This window comes from Coregonus clupeaformis, chromosome 1 (genome assembly GCF_020615455.1).
Source record: "Coregonus clupeaformis isolate EN_2021a chromosome 1, ASM2061545v1, whole genome shotgun sequence".
Classification (NCBI taxonomy): domain Eukaryota; kingdom Metazoa; phylum Chordata; class Actinopteri; order Salmoniformes; family Salmonidae; genus Coregonus; species Coregonus clupeaformis.
In genome coordinates this window covers 33012384-33031223 of record NC_059192.1, presented here as the reverse complement: position 1 = coordinate 33031223, position 18840 = coordinate 33012384, and the positions used below count along the sequence as shown (strand labels likewise).

Here is an 18840-nt window from a genome sequence, read left to right as displayed (position 1 = left end):
TCGTGCCACGGTGCCAGGACCGGCTGATACCCTAAAATACACTGGAAAGGTGTTAATCCGGTGGAGGAGTGGCGGAGAGAGTTCCGGGCCATCTCTGCCCAGGGGATATACCTCGACCACTCCTCCGGCCGGTCCCGGCAATAGGACCTCAAAAACCTACCCACATCCTGGTTAACACGTTCAACCTGCCCATTGCTCTCTGGGTGGTACCCCGAGGTAAGGCTAACCGAGACCCCCAGGCGTTCCATAAAGCCCCCCAGACTCTGGAGGTGAACTGGGGACCTCGGTCGGACACAATATCCTCGGGGACCCCATAGTGCCGGAACACGTGGGTAAAGAGGGCCTCGGCGGTCTGTAGGGCAGTAGGGAGACCCGGCAGTGGGAGGAGACGACAGGCCTTAGAAAACCGATCCACAACGACCAAAATGGTAGTATTACCCTGGGAAGGGGGTAGATCGGTCACAAAATCTACAGATAGGTGGGACCATGGTCGTTGTGGAACGGGCAGAGGATGTAACTTACCCCTGGGCAAATGTCTAGGTGCCTTACACTGGGCACACACCGAGCAGGAGGAGACATAAACCCTCACATCCCTGGCTAACGTTGGCCACCAGTATTTCACGCTAAGGCAGTGCACCGTCCCACCAATACCAGGATGTCCAGAGGAGGGTGATGTATGAGCCCACGAAATAAGCCGATCACGAACCTCGAGCGGAACGTACGTCCGCCCCACAGGACACTCGGGGGGAGTAGGGTCGGTACGCAGCGCCCCGCTCGATTTCCGCATCGACCTCCCATACTACCGGAGCCACCAGACAAGACTTCGGCAGTATGGAAGTAGGCTCAATGGACCTCTCCTCCGTGTCATACTGTCGGGACAGTGCGTCTGCCTTACCGTTCTGGGACCCAGGGATGTATGTGATCTTAAACACAAACCGGGTTAGGAACATGTTCCACCTAGCCTGACGAGGGTTCAATCTCCTAGCTGCCCGGATGTACTCCAGGTTGCGGTGATCAGTCAGAATGAGAAAAGGGTGTTGAGCCCCCTCAAGCCAATGCCTCCACACCTTTAGGGCCTGGACTACAGCTAACAGCTCCCTGTCCCCAACGTCATAATTGCGCTCCGCCGAGCTGAGCTTCTTGGAGTAGAACGCACAGGGGCGGAGCTTAGGTGGCGTGCCGGACCGTTGTGACAGGACTGCCCCTATACCGGTCTCGGATGCGTCCACCTCTACTTGGAAAGGCAAAGAGGGATCCGGATGTGCCAGCACCGGGGCCGAAGCGAACAGGTTCTTCAGCTTGACAAATGCCCTGTCCGCCTCAGCTGACCACCGCAAGCGCACCGGACCCCCCTTTAGCAGGGACGTAATGGGAACTGCAACCTGTCCAAAACCCCGGATAAACCTCCGGTAGTAATTAGCAAAACCCAAGAACCGCTGCACCTCTTTTACGGTGGTTGGAGTTTGCCAATTACGCACAGCTGATACCCGATCTACCTCTATCTCCACGCCAGACGCGGACAACCGATAACCCAAAAAGGAGACGGACTCCTGGAAGAACAGGCATTTCTCTGCCTTGACATACAAGTCATGCTCCAACAGTCGTCTCAATACTCGGGCGCACCTGGGCTACATGCTCGGCTCGTGTAGAAGAATACACTAGAATGTCGTCAATGTACACCACTACACCCTGCCCATGCATGTCCCGGAAAATCTCATCAACAAAGGATTGGAAGACTGAAGGAGCATTCATTAACCCATACGGCATGACGAGATACTCGTAATGACCCGAGGTGGTGCTAAATGCTGTTTTCCATTCATCCCCCCTTAATGCGCACCAAATTGTACGCGCTCCTGAGATCCAACCTTGTGAAGAAACGCGCTCCGCGTAATGACTCCGTCATCGCCGCAATCAGTGGAAGTGGGTAACTGTATTTTACTGTGATCTGATTGAGACTACGGTAATCAATACACGGGCGCAATCCCCCGTCCTTCTTCTTCACAAAGAAGAAACTCGAGGAAACCGGAGAAGTAGAGGGCCGTATGTATCCCTGTGCCAAGGACTCGGCTATGTAAGTCTCCATAGCCGCAGTCTCCTCTTGAGACAGGGGATACACACGACTCCTGGGAAAAGCTGCTCCGGTCTGGAGATTTATCGCACAGTCCACCTGTCTATGAGGAGGTAGCCGTGCTGCTCTCGATTTGCTAAACGCTAGTGCTAAATCCTCATACTCGGGGGAATGCGCAGTGCGGGCACTTGGTTCGGACTCTCTACCGAGGTCGCCCCTATGGAAACACCTAGACATCTCCCTACACACTGGGCAGACCACTCCATAAGAGCCCTCTGTTGCCACGCTATGGTAGGATCGTGGGTGCTTAACCAGGGAAGCCCCAACACCACTGGGTACGCAGGAGAGTCAATCAGATAGAACTGAATGATTTCCTCATGACCCCCTGCGTAGTCATCGTCAGCCGGTGCCGTGACATCCCTGATTAGACCCGACCCCAACGGCCGGCTGTCTAACGCATGGACAGGGAATGGAACTTCTACCGGCCGAAGGGGGAATTCCTAACCTAGCACAAAATGCCCGATCAATAAAGTTCCCAGCTGCGCCTGAATCTACTAGCGCCTTATGCTGGGAATGAGGTGCCACCTGTGGAAAACGCACAGGAATGCTCATGTGACCAACAGAGAGCTCTGGGTAAGTGGGGCGCCTACTCACCTGAAATGACTCCCCAGTGCGTGACCTGTTGTCCCCTCTCTCAGAAGACCCTCCCCAGCACCTGGCCGCGGTGTGTCCTCCACGGCCACAGTTGGTGCAGGGATTGGCCCTCCTCGGGTTCTCCCTCCTCCTCTCTCTAGCGCCAGCACCCCGAGCTCCATAGGAATTGGCTCAGAGGTGCTGGAGGATGGAATGGACGACCCCCACTCGGGACGTCCGCGGGCGGCCAGCAGGGTGTCAAGCCTGATGGAGATGTCCACCAGCTGGTCGAAGCATAGGTTGGTGTCCCTGCAGGCCAGCTCACGACGAACGTCCTCTCGCAGGCTACACCGATACTGGTCGATGAGGGCCCTCTCATTCCATCCCGCATCCGCAGCTAACGTCCGGAACTCCAGTGCGAACTCCTGTGCGCTCCTCTTCTCCTGTCGGAGGTAGAACAGACGCTCCCCGCCGCCTTCCCTTCAGGTGGGTGATCGAAGACTGCCCGGAAGCGGCGGGAGAACTCAGCGTAGGTGATGGTAGCTGCGTCTATTCTCCTCCATTCGGCGTTGGCCCATTCCAACGCCTTACCGGATAGACAGGAGATGAGGGCGGCGACGCTCTCGTATCCCGAGGGCGCTGGGTGTATAGTAGCCAGGTATAGTTCTATCTGCAGGAGGAAACCCTGACACCCGGCTGCAGAACCGTTCATATGCCCTCGGGAGCGAGAGCCGAATGCCACTGGGTTCCGGTGCTGAGAGAGGAGGACTGGTCGTTGGTGATGGGATCGTGGGTGATGGCGTGGGCACTTCCCTCGTCACCAAGCGACTCATCTTGTTGGACACCTCGTCAAGGGCGGCCTCAAGTTGCTGGAACAAGATGTCTTGATAGCGTAACGGCTCCTCCAGCAACCTGGGTGCCGCTACTGCTCCTGCTGACTCCATGATGGTGTGTTGTTCTGTCAAGAGGTGAGGTGTATGTGGGGTGGAAGTCAGGCGCAGGACACCGAGGCTCAGTCCAACAGAGTTTACTCAAATAATCCAACAAGGAAACGGTAAACAAACTGCCTCGAAAAACACAGAGGCGAGCATTACGCACAATGCGTAAAACACTAAAACAGAAAACAAGAAACGAAACACGCAGCACTACGACAGGCGAACAACAACACACAATCCTACTAAGCAAACAGACAGAACTTATAGGACAGGTGATCAATAAACAATTGGACACAGGTGTGACAGACAGACAAAAGCAATCACACACAGAACAAAGATCGGTGGCAGCTAGTACTCCGGGGACGGCGACCGCCGACGCCTGCTCGTACAAGGAGGAGGAGCAGCCTCGGCAGAATCCGTGACAAAAACCAAAGTTCCAAAGGCTGGGCATAATATAGTGTATAAGAGGTCATACAATACGTTTTTTTGTAGTGATTCCTATGTTGTTGATGTAAATAATATTTGTTGGTCCGTGGTGTGTAATGAGGAGCAACCAGACACTGCACTTGACACATTTATGAAATTGCTTATTCCAGTAACTAAGAAGCATGGGCTCCCGAGTGGCGCAGCGGTCTAAGGCACTGCATCTCAGTGCTTGAGGTGTCACTACAGACCCCCTGGTTCGATTCCAGGCTATATCACAACCGGCCGTGATTGGGAGTCCAATAGGGCGGCGCACAATTGGCCCATCGTCGTCTGGGTTTGGCTGGTGTAGGCCGTCATTGTAAATAAGAATTTGTTCTTAACTGACTTGCCTAGTTAAATAAAGGTAAAAAACATCAATAATAATTTTACAGGCTGTCAAAGTGGTGACTAAAGGTAATAACTAATGTCTAAATTGGTAGGCCTAACCGTTTAAAAAATGCACCCATTAAGAACATGTTAAATCCCTGTGGATTGATGAGGAATTGAAAAATTGTATGGTTGAGAGGGATGAAGCAAAACAAATGGCAAATAAGTCTGGCTGCACAACCGATTGGCAAATGTACTGCAAATTGACAAATCATGTGACTAAAAATAAGAAATTATACTATGAAACAAAGATGAATGATAGTAAAAAGCTCTGGAGCACCTTAAATGAATTTTTTTACAAAAAGGCAAACTCATCTCCATCATTCATTGAATCAGATGGCTCATTAATCACAAACCCCACTGATATTGCCAATTACTTTAATTATTTTTTCATTGGCAAGATTAGCAAACTTAGGCATGACATGCCAGCAACAAACGCTGACACTACACATCCAAGTATAACTGATCAAATTATGAAAGGCAAGCATTGTAATTTTGAATTCCGTAAAGTGAGTGTGGAAGAGGTGAAAAACGTATTGTTGTCTATCAACAATGACAAGCCACCGGGGTCTAACAACTTGAATGGACAATTACTGAGGATAATAGCGGACGATATCACCTCTCCTATTTGCCATATCTTCAATTTAAGCCTACTAGAAATTGTGTGCCCTCAGGCCAAGAGGGAAGCAAAAGTCATTCCGCTACCTAAGAATAGTAAAGCCCCCTTTACTGGCTCAAATAGCCAACCAATCAGCCTGTAACCAACCCTTAGTAAACTTTTGGGAAATTGTGTTTGACCAGATACAATGTTATTTTACAGTAAACAAATTGACAACAGACTTTCAGCATGCTTATGTGGAAGGCCATTCAACACACACAGCATTTACACAAATGACTGATGATTGGCTGAGAGAAATTGATGATAAAAAGATTGTGGGGGCTGATTTGTTAGACTTCAGTGCGGCTTTTGACATTATCGATCATAGTCTGCTGCTAGAAAAAGGTATGCGTTATGGCATTACACCCCCTGCTATATTGTGGATAAAGAGTTACCTGTCTAACGGAACACAGAGGATGTTCTTTAATGGAAGCCTCTCCAACATAATCCAGGTAGAATCAGGAATTCCCCAGGGCAGCTGTCTAGGCCCATTACTTTTTTCAATATTTACTAATGACATGCCACTGGCTTTGAGTTAAGCCAGTGTGTCTATGTATGCGAATGACTCAACACTATACACATCAGCTACTACAACGACTGAAATGACTACAACACTTAACATAGAGCTGCAGTTAGTTTCAGAATGGGTGGCAAGGAATAAGTTAGTCCTAAATATTTCGAAAACTAAAAGCATTGCATTTAGGACAAATCATTCACTAAACCCTAAACCTCAACTAAATCTTGTAATGAATAATGTGGAAATTGAGCAAGTTGAGTACACTGCTTGGAGTAACCCTGGATTGTAAACTGTCATGGTCAAAACATGTTGATACAACAGTAGCTAAGATGGGGAGAAGTCTGTCTATAATAAAGCGCTGCTCGGCCTTCTTAACAATACTATCAACAAGGCAGGTCCTACAGGCTCTAGTTTTGTCCCACCTGGACTACTGTTAAGTCGTGTGGTCAGGTGCCACAAAGAGGGACTTAGGAAAATTACAATTGGCTCAGAACAGGGCAGCACGGCTGGCCCTTAAATGTTCACGGAGAGCTAACATTAATGATATGCATGTCAATCTCTTATGGCTCAAAGTGGAGGAGAGATTGACTTCATCACTACTTGTTTTTGTAAGAAGTGTTGACAAGCTGAATGCACCGAGCTGTCTGTTTAAACTACTATCACACAGCTCGTACACCCATGCACACCCCACAAGACATGCCACCAGAGGTCTCTTCACAATCCAGAGGTACTACATAGAGAAATGACTACATGGAACTCTATTCCACATCAGGTAACTGATACAAGCAGTAGAATCAGATTTAAAATAAAGATAGAAATACACCTTATGGAACAGTGTGGACTGTGAAGAGACACACACAGTTACAGACACATGCATCCACACACGGGCGCTAGCACATGCACTCTACACACACGTACATTGTGGTATTGTTGTATGATGGTATCGTGCATTTTGTGTTGTGGATATGTAGTGGTGTAGCGATTTTATATGATGTACTGTTTTATCTTTTGTTTTATGTGTAAGTGTCTTGATGTGTTTGGACCCCAGGAAGAGTAGGTGCTGCCTTGGCAGCAGCTAATGGGGATCCCTAATAAAATACTAATACAAAATACTATGATGCAGTCACCACCATGCTTGAAAATAAGAAGGCAGTTACTCAGTGATGTGTTGTGTTGGATTTGCCCCAAACATAAGGCTTTGCATTTAGGCCAAAAAGTGTATTCCTTTGCCGTGTTTTTTATTTATTGCAATATTACTTTAGTGCCTTGTTGCATTCAAGAAAATGTATGCACTCACTAACTGTAAGTCGCTCTGGATATGAGCGTCTGCTAAATGACTCAAATGTAAATGTAAGATGCATGTTTTGGAATATTTGTGTGTCTGGGTGGTTTAATACATAATCTACAGCATAATTATTAACTTGACCATGCTTAAAAAGATATTCAATTTTTGATTTGCTATTGTTACCCATCTACCAATCACTGCCCTTCTTTATGAGGCTTTCGAAAATCTCCCTAGTCTTTGTAGTTTGAAATTCAATACTTGACTGAGGGACTTTACAGATGTCGTATGGGGGACAGAGGAAAGGGTAGTCATTAAAAAATAATGTCAACCTCTTATTTTACACAGAGTGAGTCCATGTAACTTATTATGTGATTTGTTAAGCCTAATTTTACTCCTGAACTAATTTAGGCTTGCTGAATACTTATGCAACGACTATATTTTTGTTATCTAATTTGTATTAATCTTTTTTAAATGTTAGAATTTTTTCTTCCACTTTGATACAGTATTACCGATTATTTTGAGTAGATTGTTGACAAAAAAATTCAATTCAATCCATTTTAATCCCACTTTGTAACACAATAAAATGTGAAGAAATCCAAGGGGTATGACTACTTTGCAAGGCACTGTATACCTTTTTTACCACTACATATCTTACATCTCTGACTATGATACTATTCCCAAGCAAGGGCTACTATATTTTTGACCCTGAACAATAATCACTGTCAACATTGTTCAGTCCAGTAACAAGACAGAATCTGTGAGAGAAGTGTTGAGTGCACATGATCCAAACACTTCGTCAAGGCTGAGTTGCCACAGCAGTTGTTGCAGGTATTGTGTCCTCTCCGATAACATACTATAGGATTAACTTGAATGTCCCCAAGGGGAAAATTCTCTTAGACACTTAGTACTGCTATATACAAAATAGACACTGTACATTACACACTCAACATAATACATACATTGCACGTTACCCTTACACATTGTACACTTCTCATATAGCCACATACATAACACATTGCCCATTCCCTTATTCTGTCAGTGGAGTACTAACACAGCTCAGCTTTACTTATTGCTGTTTAGGTATTTGATGGAAATGGGAATGAAGGAGTGCTTATACCTGTTCAGCTTAACCGTAGGGACTGTATAGCGCCTGCCTAAGTGGAGGAGCTGATACTTGAAGTGAAGTACATGAGAGGGATCTGAAATAATATAGGGGGGTCTACATAAGGCATTCGTAACACCTGTATGAAACCAGTCATTAGTCATGACACCTACATGAATGTTGCAGTGTAATTCGTAACAGGCTTCATAACACAATTGTGTTATGACTGTTTTCATAAAGCTGGTATAAATGCCTTACCCCCAATAGTAAAGTGTTACCTAATTTCCTAGTATACTGTATACTGTATCAACTTCTATCCCAGATTATCTTCTAAATGCGTATATAGGCTACTAGACTTAGCCTATTGATCCATTATTAGCTAAGGCAATTTTAGAAGTCGTGTTAAACTTTCAACAATCAGCAATCCAGAGCAATGGCAGTTATACCTTTTCCAAAGAAAGGTTCAGGAAAAACTGTTCTTACTCCATTATGGCATCAATACAATAGAGTACAATGAGGTTTTTTTAACCGTCAATCGATACGACTGATTTCTCAATGACTGTCCCCCGGGGGACCATCCATCTCCAGTCAGTTACTACGGGGGTTGACGTGAGATATACGGCCCATTGAGCGCCATACTGCTGACTGTAGAACAGTGGGGTTATTTGATGACCCCATATGGTGTGTTTTGCGTCACACTCAGCAGATCAGTGACAGAAATGACCGTTCGATCCCAGGCTGTGTCACAGCTGGCCGTGACCGGGAGACCCATGAGGCGGCGCACAATTGGCACAGCGTCGTCCGGGTTAGGGGAGGGTTTGGCCGGCCGGATTTCCTTGTCCCATCGCGCTCTAGCGACTCCTTGTGGCGGGCCGGGCGCCTGGAAGCTGACTTTGGTTGCCAGCTGGACGGTGTTTCCTCCAACACATTGGTGCGGCTGGCTTCCAGGTTAAGCGAGCAGTGTGTCAAGAAGCAGTGCGGCTTGGCAGGGTTGTGTTTTGGAGGACGCATGGCTCTCGACCTTCGCCTCTCCTGAGTCCGTAGGGGAGTTGCAGCGATGGGACAAGACTGCAACTAACAATTGGATATCACGAAATTGGGGAGAAGTAAAAAAATACACAAAAAAATGAACATATATATATATATATATATATATATATATATATATATGAAATTACCGTTCTCACACACACTGACACACTCGCACACACACACATCGAGAAGTGATTCCGTCAACATAGCAGATCAGTGACAGATATGATAGTTACCAGTGGTGTGTATTCATGGACAAGAAATTGGCCAAGAAAAATACATAAAATAATGTATCTTTCGTCTCTCTGTGTTTCTTCATTTTCATTCAATTCGCAAGAGGCTGAATGTATCTCACCGAGACAGGATCAGAGGGAGCGAAACAGCGCCCCTCTGTCTCTGTATGTGTAGGCTAAAAGCGTATGACATTGTTGCCGCCCGTAGCATTGAATGCCAGGGAAGCCAGCGAGCATTTGGCATCCCTTGATAAAAACAAAACATAAAATAATAGCCAATCAGCATTGAGCTAAACTGATTGATCTCAACTGTGAATGGTCCTGACGCACCAAAAAAAAGTGTGAAGGGAAGACAGTTTGCATTTGTCTTCACTCCAATCACATTGCATGGAGAGCATACGTCATTGACACAAACCTGTTGTGCATCTCGTTGTGTTGTTGTCCTCCAGTGGCTAGCTACCTAGCAAAAATTGGCCCTTTCCTGAATTAACCATCGACGGCGATAGGGATTTGGACTTCTGGTTTTACTTAATTCTCCATACTGGCCAATGATTATAATGGCGATTCTGTTCCAACCATAAATTCATACATTGTGCCCCTGGCCTGAGGGTGTAGAAGGCTAACATTAACTAGCTAACGTTGCCCATGAAAGGAAGTTAGGCTAGCGAGCAAGCATTTTAGCCATGTAGCCTAGGACAACAAAAAATGAAAGCTGTACTGTATGACAGAGTGATAGACCGTTTCGTCAACATGAAGGAGAGGAGGATGGCATTGGAGTTTCTCTACAAGTAGGGTGAGTCAACATGTTTTTTCTACTGTTTGTGTGCACGAACGCGCGCACACACACACACAGAAATCAGAACCATGGACAGCCACATCATATTTTGCTTAGGTTGATTGGACTAAATAGTTTTTGGTATCTTTTAGTTGTTACTGTATTAGACTAAGCATAGGTGATTTGAAGATGTTGAATTGTTGAAGTTGAAATGGTGCTGGAATAGTGGAGGCAGCTCCTGTTTTCTTTGCAACTTGCGGTAACTCTCCATGGTTCTAAAACAATAGTTGTTTAGTGGTCTGAAAATGTCGGAAACATTAACTTGCTTGACCAAGCTGTAGGTCATGTAAGTGTTTGTTACATGCAATATGCTTTGTGGACTTCACCGGACAGAGGTTGCTCTCCGGTTTTGTGATGAAACAGAGGTGTAGTTGAATTTATTCTGCCACTGTGTCTTCTTATTGTCTCGGCCTTAGGCCTATATATCATCGTCGCAAGACATATGAACTAACAGGTTATAGAGCAAACAACGCAATTATCACAACACCTTTTTTTTTCTGGCTTGGCTTCCCCAGTGATTTTACCCATGCACTACTACTGCAGTTCACACATGCACACACACACTCAGACCACTACACACAGAGAGAGAGAGAGAGAGAGAGAGAGAGAGAGAGAGAGAGAGAGAGAGAGAGAGATAATAAAGCCCCTTTTGACTTAAATTGAGGGAGAGATAGACTTGCTTTCATCCTCTAGTGCCAGGATAGTGTGTTATATCGATTTCATTAGTTCAATTTTGAACTAATTCCACTTTGATTCCAAAACACACCTTGCAGCCCAAGGCAGTATCTGTAACCTGCCAGGAAATCTAATTTAGTGGCCCACATGGAATTCAGTCGATACTGGAGGATAATTTAATTTAAATTACTGAAAAGCCCTCATAGAAAACTATGGGCAAAATACAATTAATCCCTTGAATTGACTAAATAGGTCTTTAATTGACCTCAAATCTGCTATACGTTTTGAGTTGTGTAACAAACACTTTGAGGCACAGCAGTCACTTTACAATGGTATAGGCATGACATGCCAAATTGATGAGAGAAAAAGGGCGGAGACAATTTGAACATTAGAAAACATTTACCTTGATGAGTTTGCACCTGATCTGGGCCGACACCATATGGCTGTTCCGCAGGTTCCCCACTCGGAACATGAGACACAACTTCCCGTCCCGTTGCGAGATAACGGCATCCTGGCTAAACATGAGCGTCTCCGCGCGCTTCTTCGGCTGGGACATCTTGATAAACATGCAGCCGATAAGAAATGCGTCCACTATAGAACCCAGGAGAGACTGGAAGAGAAAAAGAATAATGCCTTCCGGACACTTTTCTGTGATGTAGCGGTAACCATAGCCGATAGTAGCCTCTGTTTCAATGAAGAACAAGAAAGCAGACGGAAAGTTGTAGACGTTCGTGACGCACGGGGTGTATGACGAGTCGTGGCCTTGTGGTTTGATGTCACCGCGGATGTAGGCTATTATCCACCACATAGATGCCATAACGAGCCAGGCTACCGTGTAGGTTAATATAAATATGAGTAGGTTCCAACGCCACTTCAGGTCGACGAGCGTGGTGAAAAGATCGGAGATATATCGGCTTGTCTCCCCGCCAAGGTTACCATGCTGGACGTTACAGCGGCCGTTCTTCTCCACAAACCGCTGGCGCTTTCTCTTCACGGGTGCAGAGACAGTCATGTCCCGTTTGGTGTTCACTACCTCGTAGTCCTCGCCAAATTTCCTGCGTATCGCAGACATAATGACCGATTTGCGCTGAACCAAATTGGCTTTACGCAAGCTTGGCACCACTATTCAAGAGATGCAATAATATTCACTTGCTCGTCATGAGATGATCCTGCTTGTAGGTTAATTAATAGTGATAACAAAAAAGATACATTACAATCCATGTATCAGTCGAATAAATATGCATTCTAGCATTTATTGACACCTCAGTCCTTGTTGGCCAACTTTTATGTAGTCCCGGGCTTCACATCGTTGTTGTGATGTGACAGTATGACAGAAGCTCACTGAAAAATGCAAATGATGTGTCCTTGAAAAATCCAAACGGATCCAAGCCGATTGTCCTCCTTCCGCGCTGGAGACCACTCCAGGAGTGGCATGTTCTTCGGGCTCGCCCCACAAGCTGCTGCTGTCTGCTTGGGCACGCGTTCAGTCAGATGATAGACTTCTGAAGAGCTGCAGCACTTGCTGACAGGTGTAGCCGATACTGTGTTCGTCGCTGTAGGGGGAGGGAGGGAGGGTGAATTTGCCTCTTTGTCCAACCCAATCAGGTATGAGCAGAGAAAGTTACAGTATAGCGCAAAGGACTTATGGTTCATATTCTCCTATTTCCCCACTGTGCTATCAATATAATATTATTTACCTAGGCCTAGAGGCTTCATTGTGTGAAATTTGCACATGACTAATTCGGACATACAACAAAACAGCTTGACTATGATACAGTAAAGCTATAATCATGTTTATTTCCAGGACCCTGCCAATTTGATCTATAACAATTTAGTTCCCCCTAGTGATACGTGGTTGGAAGTGCAACTCTCAACTTTATAGGATATATTATAGCCTACAATTATGAAAGTAAATTATAAGTGTACATGCATGTAAAGGATGATTTGCACATGTAAAATATGCGTTGCACCTGTCAGTGAGTTGCCCTAATCAGTTTTGTATTTGCAAAAAATATTTGCAAACATGTAACTTCTTTTGAGAATAAATGCAACACTCGCAAGCACGTGATGTGTGAATAAATACAACAACACTTGCAAACATGTAACTTGATATGTGAATAAATTCAATAAGATTTGCAAGCATGCAACTCAATTTGAGAATGAATGCAACTCATTTAGGCTTGTTGCGACTGGTTAATCTTCTTCTGTGAATCAAAACGACATTTGCTGATGTCGGATCTGCACACTAAGAGTTTTGTAACTACTTTTAAGAGCTGCTCTGCAAGCAAGTAGCAGCAGAGAAAAACAGACAGCTCTGGTGGCTTTTTCTTCCGACCAATCAGATGAGATGTTGTCATTCTGGAATGTGCTTTCAAACAGAGGTCCAGGGTTCCAGTATGGAAGCTAGCTAGCTAGCCTCTTTTCAATTGAAATTACATGGCTAGTTAACAAGCTAGCTAGCATTAGAGCCTTTTGGCTAGCCTGTGGTTCTTACATTGTGTAACAGAGCAATAGGTCTAGCTATGTACTTGCAATTTGGTTTAGACTAACATTAGTTTAGAAAATACTTGTTTGCTCTGTGTATATTTGGTGTGTAGTTGTTTTGCTTTGCTAGTTAGCAAGCTGAGATATCTGCTCAAGTTGGCTAATGTTAGCTAGCTTGTTAATAATGTTTTGAGGAGAACAGGCTAGCTCCCTGTAAAATTAAGACAAGAGGAAGAAGATTAGATGTTCAGTTGCTTCATCTGGCTGATGCAGTGCCCAGACAAGATGAGAGCAAACTGCTATAGAGATTTTTTTAAAAGGGGAGATCTCTCAGATTCTATCTTGATTAGCTTGCTAGATGTCAATGTTGAACCAATGCAATGATATACATTTTATTAGCTTGCTATATGAGCTACTTTTCCTGAAAATGTCTATCTGATATAGCTAGCTAGTTGTTGTTGTTCAAGTGCAATGTCCGTTAAATGTTACAGCCACAACATCATGATCATGTAGTCATGCATACCTAGAACAACATCATCTAGCTAGCTATAATATCAGATATACATTTTCAGGAAAAGCATGGATAGAGCTAGCTATCTGTAGTAACATTATTATTTGAAACCACCACATGTTACATTTCATATTATGTTTTAATATATTTGTACTGTATTGCTATCTGTCTCAAGTTGTACAAATCATCAGCATGAAGAATACTGAATTCTGTTGAATTGTCAAGTGGACTGAATTCTCATTAAAATATTGTTGTGCCTCTCTTTCAGATCTCTTTCCTCTGCCTCTGCTAGCCACACAACCACTGCCTCGTAGTGGTTGGGTAAGCTCCCTCCTGCTTGGCCCTGTCCAGGGGTGACATTAAACGGGGCCACGGTGTCTCCCAACCCCCCTGTCTCATTCCCCAGTAATTATTTTGCAATAGCTTATGTTCCGTGGAGCTAGGGTCAACTTGTCTTATCTGGACCCGTATTCACAAAGCGTCTTAGAGTAGGAGTGCTGTTCTAGGATCAGTTTTTCCTTTTAGATCATAATGAATGAAATTATATTGACTAGAGGGACCTGACCTAGATCAGCGCTCCTACTCTAGTGGCGCATTTCTATATAGGATTTAGCCCAGTGAATATGGGCCCTGGTGTAATGTGTGATCTTAGGCATGCTCCCACAATCCCCCCACCACCCCCTTTCTCTCTGTGTCTCCCCTCCCGGAGGACCTGAGCCCCAGGTCGGGCTGCCGTTCCGACTGCAGCTATGGTCCCCTTGCCTGATATCACTGTGCGTACTACCTTGTCCGGGACCCCTGCTGATCAAGCCAGGTAGTTACTCTGCTTCTGCCTCTGCATTGCTTGGTCTTTGATGTTTTAGGCTGGGTGATGAACACTCCTCAATGAACACTCCTCAATCTATTGTACATGGAACAACAAAGTTAATATTCCCTTTTGTCAATAACAGCTTCTACACATCATGGCAACATGCTTGACTGAAAAAATCTTTAAACATGTCTTTAGACTTTATGGATGTTATCAGAGTGATGCTGTTGTTAATCAGATTTCATATTATCAAATCAAATCAAATTTGATTGGTCACATACACATATTTAGCATATTTGCGGGTGTAGCGAAATGCTTATATGTATTGAATATACCAATATGTCAAAGTTATAAATTAGGAAAGATGATGCTGTTCAGAATAACAACATGACTGTTGATGTTCATTGTGATACTGTATGTTTCTTGTTGAATATGAAATATAGTGAAACAAAATGTGACTCGTTTCAGGAAACTAAGCCTATGTCGCACGTCACTACTTCACAGGAGCGCCATTAGAACGTAAACTTTTTTTAAAAATCAAAATGTGTTTTTTGGCAGAAATGCCTTCTGGAACATGTGAACTTTCATTTGCCTTAATAACAAACTTGTATGCCATCTGTAAATACGAATAAAATGTTAAATTACGAGCCTAGTTGGTTTAGCCATGGAAAAAGACAGCAACCTTCCCGCTAGCCATGATTGGCTGAGATAATAGTCCCCTGTAGCTCAGTTGGTAGAGCATGGCGCTTGCAACGCCAGGGTTGTGGGTTCGTTTCCCACGGGGGGCCAGTATGAAAATGTATGCACTCACTAACTGTAAGTCGCTCTGGATAAGAGCGTCTGCTAAAAGACACAAAAAAATAATGAGTGGGCTGGACATGCCGAGAGATGAGTTCGGATTGGTCTGCCATGTAGCACGCTTCTGTCTATAATATGAGCTGGTCAGTATGTGTAGGTAATCCTTTCTAACAGGGCTTTTTTGAAATATATCACGTACTAGAACTGCATAAGTGTTGCTCTCCACTTTCTGGAGGACCAAGTTTTGAAATCAGTGGAATTAGAGTATGATATCTAAGGAGATGGAGAAAATTCTGGCGTTTGATTGCAAATATGCAGACGGAGTCGAAAAGAGAACACACGGAAGGCTGTTGTATAAAGCACCTGTCTCCGGATTACATCTTCAAACTAAGGGCAACCATGGCATCCGTGACAGAGAGGGAGAAGCGTCCATCCATGTACAGTGGGGGAAAAAAGTATTTAATCAGCCACCAATTGTGCAAGTTCTCCCACTTAAAAAGATGAGAGAGGCCTGTAATTTTCATCATAGGTACACGTCAACTATGACAGACAAATTGAGAAAAAAATTCCAGAAAATCACATTGTAGGATTTTTTATGAATTTATTTGCAAATTATGGTGGAAAATAAGTATTTGGTCACCTACAAACTAGCAAGATTTCTGGTCGCACAGACCTGTAACTTCTTCTTTAAGAGGCTCCTCTGTCCTCCACTCGTTACCTGTATTAATGGCATCTGTTTGAACTTGTTATCAGTATAAAAGACACCTGTCCACAACCTCAAACAGTCACACTCCAAACTCCACTATGGCCAAGACCAAAGAGCTGTCAAAGGACACCAGAAACAAAATTGTAGACCTGCACCAGGCTGGGAAGACTGAATCTGCAATAGGTAAGCAGCTTGGTTTGAAGAAATCAACTGTGGGAGCAATTATTAGGAAATGGAAGACATACAAGACCACTGATAATCTCCCCTCGATCTGGGGCTCCACGCAAGATCTCACCCCCGTGGGGTCAAAATGATCACAAGAACGGTGAGCAAAAATCCCAGAACCACACGGGGGGGACCTAGTGAATGACCTGCAGAGAGCTGGGACCAAAGTAACAAAGCCTACCATCAGTAACACACTACGCCGCCAGGGACTCAAATCCTGCAGTGCCAGACGTGTCCCCCTGCTTAAGCCAGTACATGTCCAGGACCGTCTGATGTTTGCTAGAGTGCATTTGGATGATCCAGAAGAGGATTGGGAGAATGTCATATGGTCAGATGAAACCAAAATAGAACTTTTTTGGTAAAAACTCAACTCGTCGTGTTTGGAGGACAAAGAATGCTGAGTTGCATCCAAAGAACACCATACCTACTGTGAAGCATGGGGGTGGAAACATCATGCTTTGGGGCTGTTTTTCTGCAAAGGGACCAGGACGACTGATCCGTGTAAAGGAAAGAATGAATGGGGCCATGTATCGTGAGATTTTGAGTGAAAACCTCCTTCCATCAGCAAGGGCATTGAAGATGAAACGTGGCTGGGTCTTTCAGCATGACAATGATCCCAAACACACCGCCCGGGCAACGAAGGAGTGGCTTCGTAAGAAGCATTTCAAGGTCCTGGAGTGGCCTAGCCAGTCTCCAGATCTCAATCCCATAGAAAATCTTTGGAGGGAGTTGAAAGTCCGTGTTGCCCAGCGACAGCCCCAAAACATCACTGCTCTAGAGGAGATCTGCATGGAGGAATGGGCCAAAATAACAGCAACAGTGTGTGAAAACCTTGTGAAGACATACAGAAAACGTTTGACCTGTGTCATTGCCAACATAGGGTATATAACAAAGTATTGAGAAACTTTTGTTATTGACCAAATACTTATTTTCCACCATAATTTGCAAATAAATTCATAAAAAATCCTACAATGTGATTTTCTGTATTTTCTTTCCTCATTTTGTCTGTCATAGTTGACGTGTACCTATGATGAAAATTACAGGCCTCTCTCATCTTTTTAAGTGGGAGAACTTGCACAATTGGTGGCTGACTAAATACTTTTTTCCCCCACTGTATACGGGCAAGAGAGTCTAGCTAGCTACATTTTCAGATATTACACGTTTGTAATTTTGCATTGCTAGTTATAGCCTAATGTTAGCTAGCTAACATTGAACCTGGTTGGTTAGCTACCTGCAGATTCACGCAGGGTAGTAACATTATGAATTGGGATTATGGTTCATTGTTTAGCTAGCTAGCTACATGTCTAATCAAAAGACTCCACTATGCAAGTAACTATTTCAATAGAATGTTTATGATGCCGCTGCGACAACTATCAATAGACGTAGCTGGTAAATTCTTTCTGGCTATCTACTACTATTTCAGAGCACTCTCGTCTGAGCGTGCCAGAGCGCAGAATAACTGATGAATTTACGAACGTTCAACACCTGTTGAATATGGCCAGTGTCAGTAAACGTTGGCAAAAAAGCGTAATGAAATTGTTGCCGCCAGCACAGTTGCAGTTACCAACGTTCTGGATAACATAAAAACAGCCTATCCAGCTCTGCTAGGGCAAGTAAAATCGTCAGAGTGAGCTGTTCTCTCATTTGTATCTGGAACTAGCTAGGAAGCTAGCCAACGTTAGCCAGTTAGCTTGGGTGCTTGACTGCTGTTGTTAGGACAGAATGCTCAGATCAACCCTACTTTTTGGCCAGAGCGTCCAGTTAGCGCTCTGAACGCGCCGAGAGCTACGCTCTGAATTTACGAATGGCCAATCTGACAACGCTCTGAGTTTACGAACACCCAGAGCACACTGGCACTCCAGATTAAATTTACGAACACACCCGTAGTATAAACCAGCCTTTAGTCTTGAAATCTTTGGTTGTACATAGACTCACATGTGAATCCTTAAAGAGATGGGTGGGGCTAAAGCTTAAGAGGGTGTGAACGATGCTGAATGGGTGTAGACACAGAAGAGCTCTTCAGTAGGTACCAAAACATTCAAGGACCATTTTCTCAAAAGTGATGTTACAAGTTTATCAACTTTCCCATTGTTCCTCAACTGTAGTGTATGATATACCATTTTCTAGCTCAGAGTCTCTACTTTTATCCAATGTAAAAAACACAATTTCACATTTTGCTACATAATAATAATATACCATTTAGCAGACGCTTTTATCCAAAGCGACTTACAGTCATGCATGCATACATTTTTGTGTATGGGTGGTCCCGAACCCACTACCTTGGCGTTACAAGCGCCGTGCTCTACCAGCTGAGCTACAGAGGACCACATAAGACCGAATCGAGCCGGTCGGTCAGAAATAATGTTTTATATATGCTTCAAACTACAAATTTAAGGGCACTGAAGTGGTAAACACAATGGCATAAAAAGGCAAACATAAAAATGAAAGAGGAGAAAATAAATTTAGAATGGTTATCTCTGTAT

General features: G+C 44.5%; 1 protein-coding gene across 1 annotated transcript in view; it reads right to left on the bottom strand.

The window, feature by feature from the left end:
- The window catches only part of LOC121582293 (G protein-activated inward rectifier potassium channel 1), a 50647-nt gene extending 38320 nt beyond the window's left edge, over window positions 1-12327 (bottom strand). Inside the window, 1 exon segment of the mRNA XM_041898006.2 lies at window positions 11229-12327. Within this exon segment, the coding sequence (XP_041753940.2) occupies window positions 11229-11897 (669 nt within the window). The 5' untranslated portion in view covers window positions 11898-12327.
- Between the last annotated feature and the right edge of the window lie 6513 nt (window positions 12328-18840).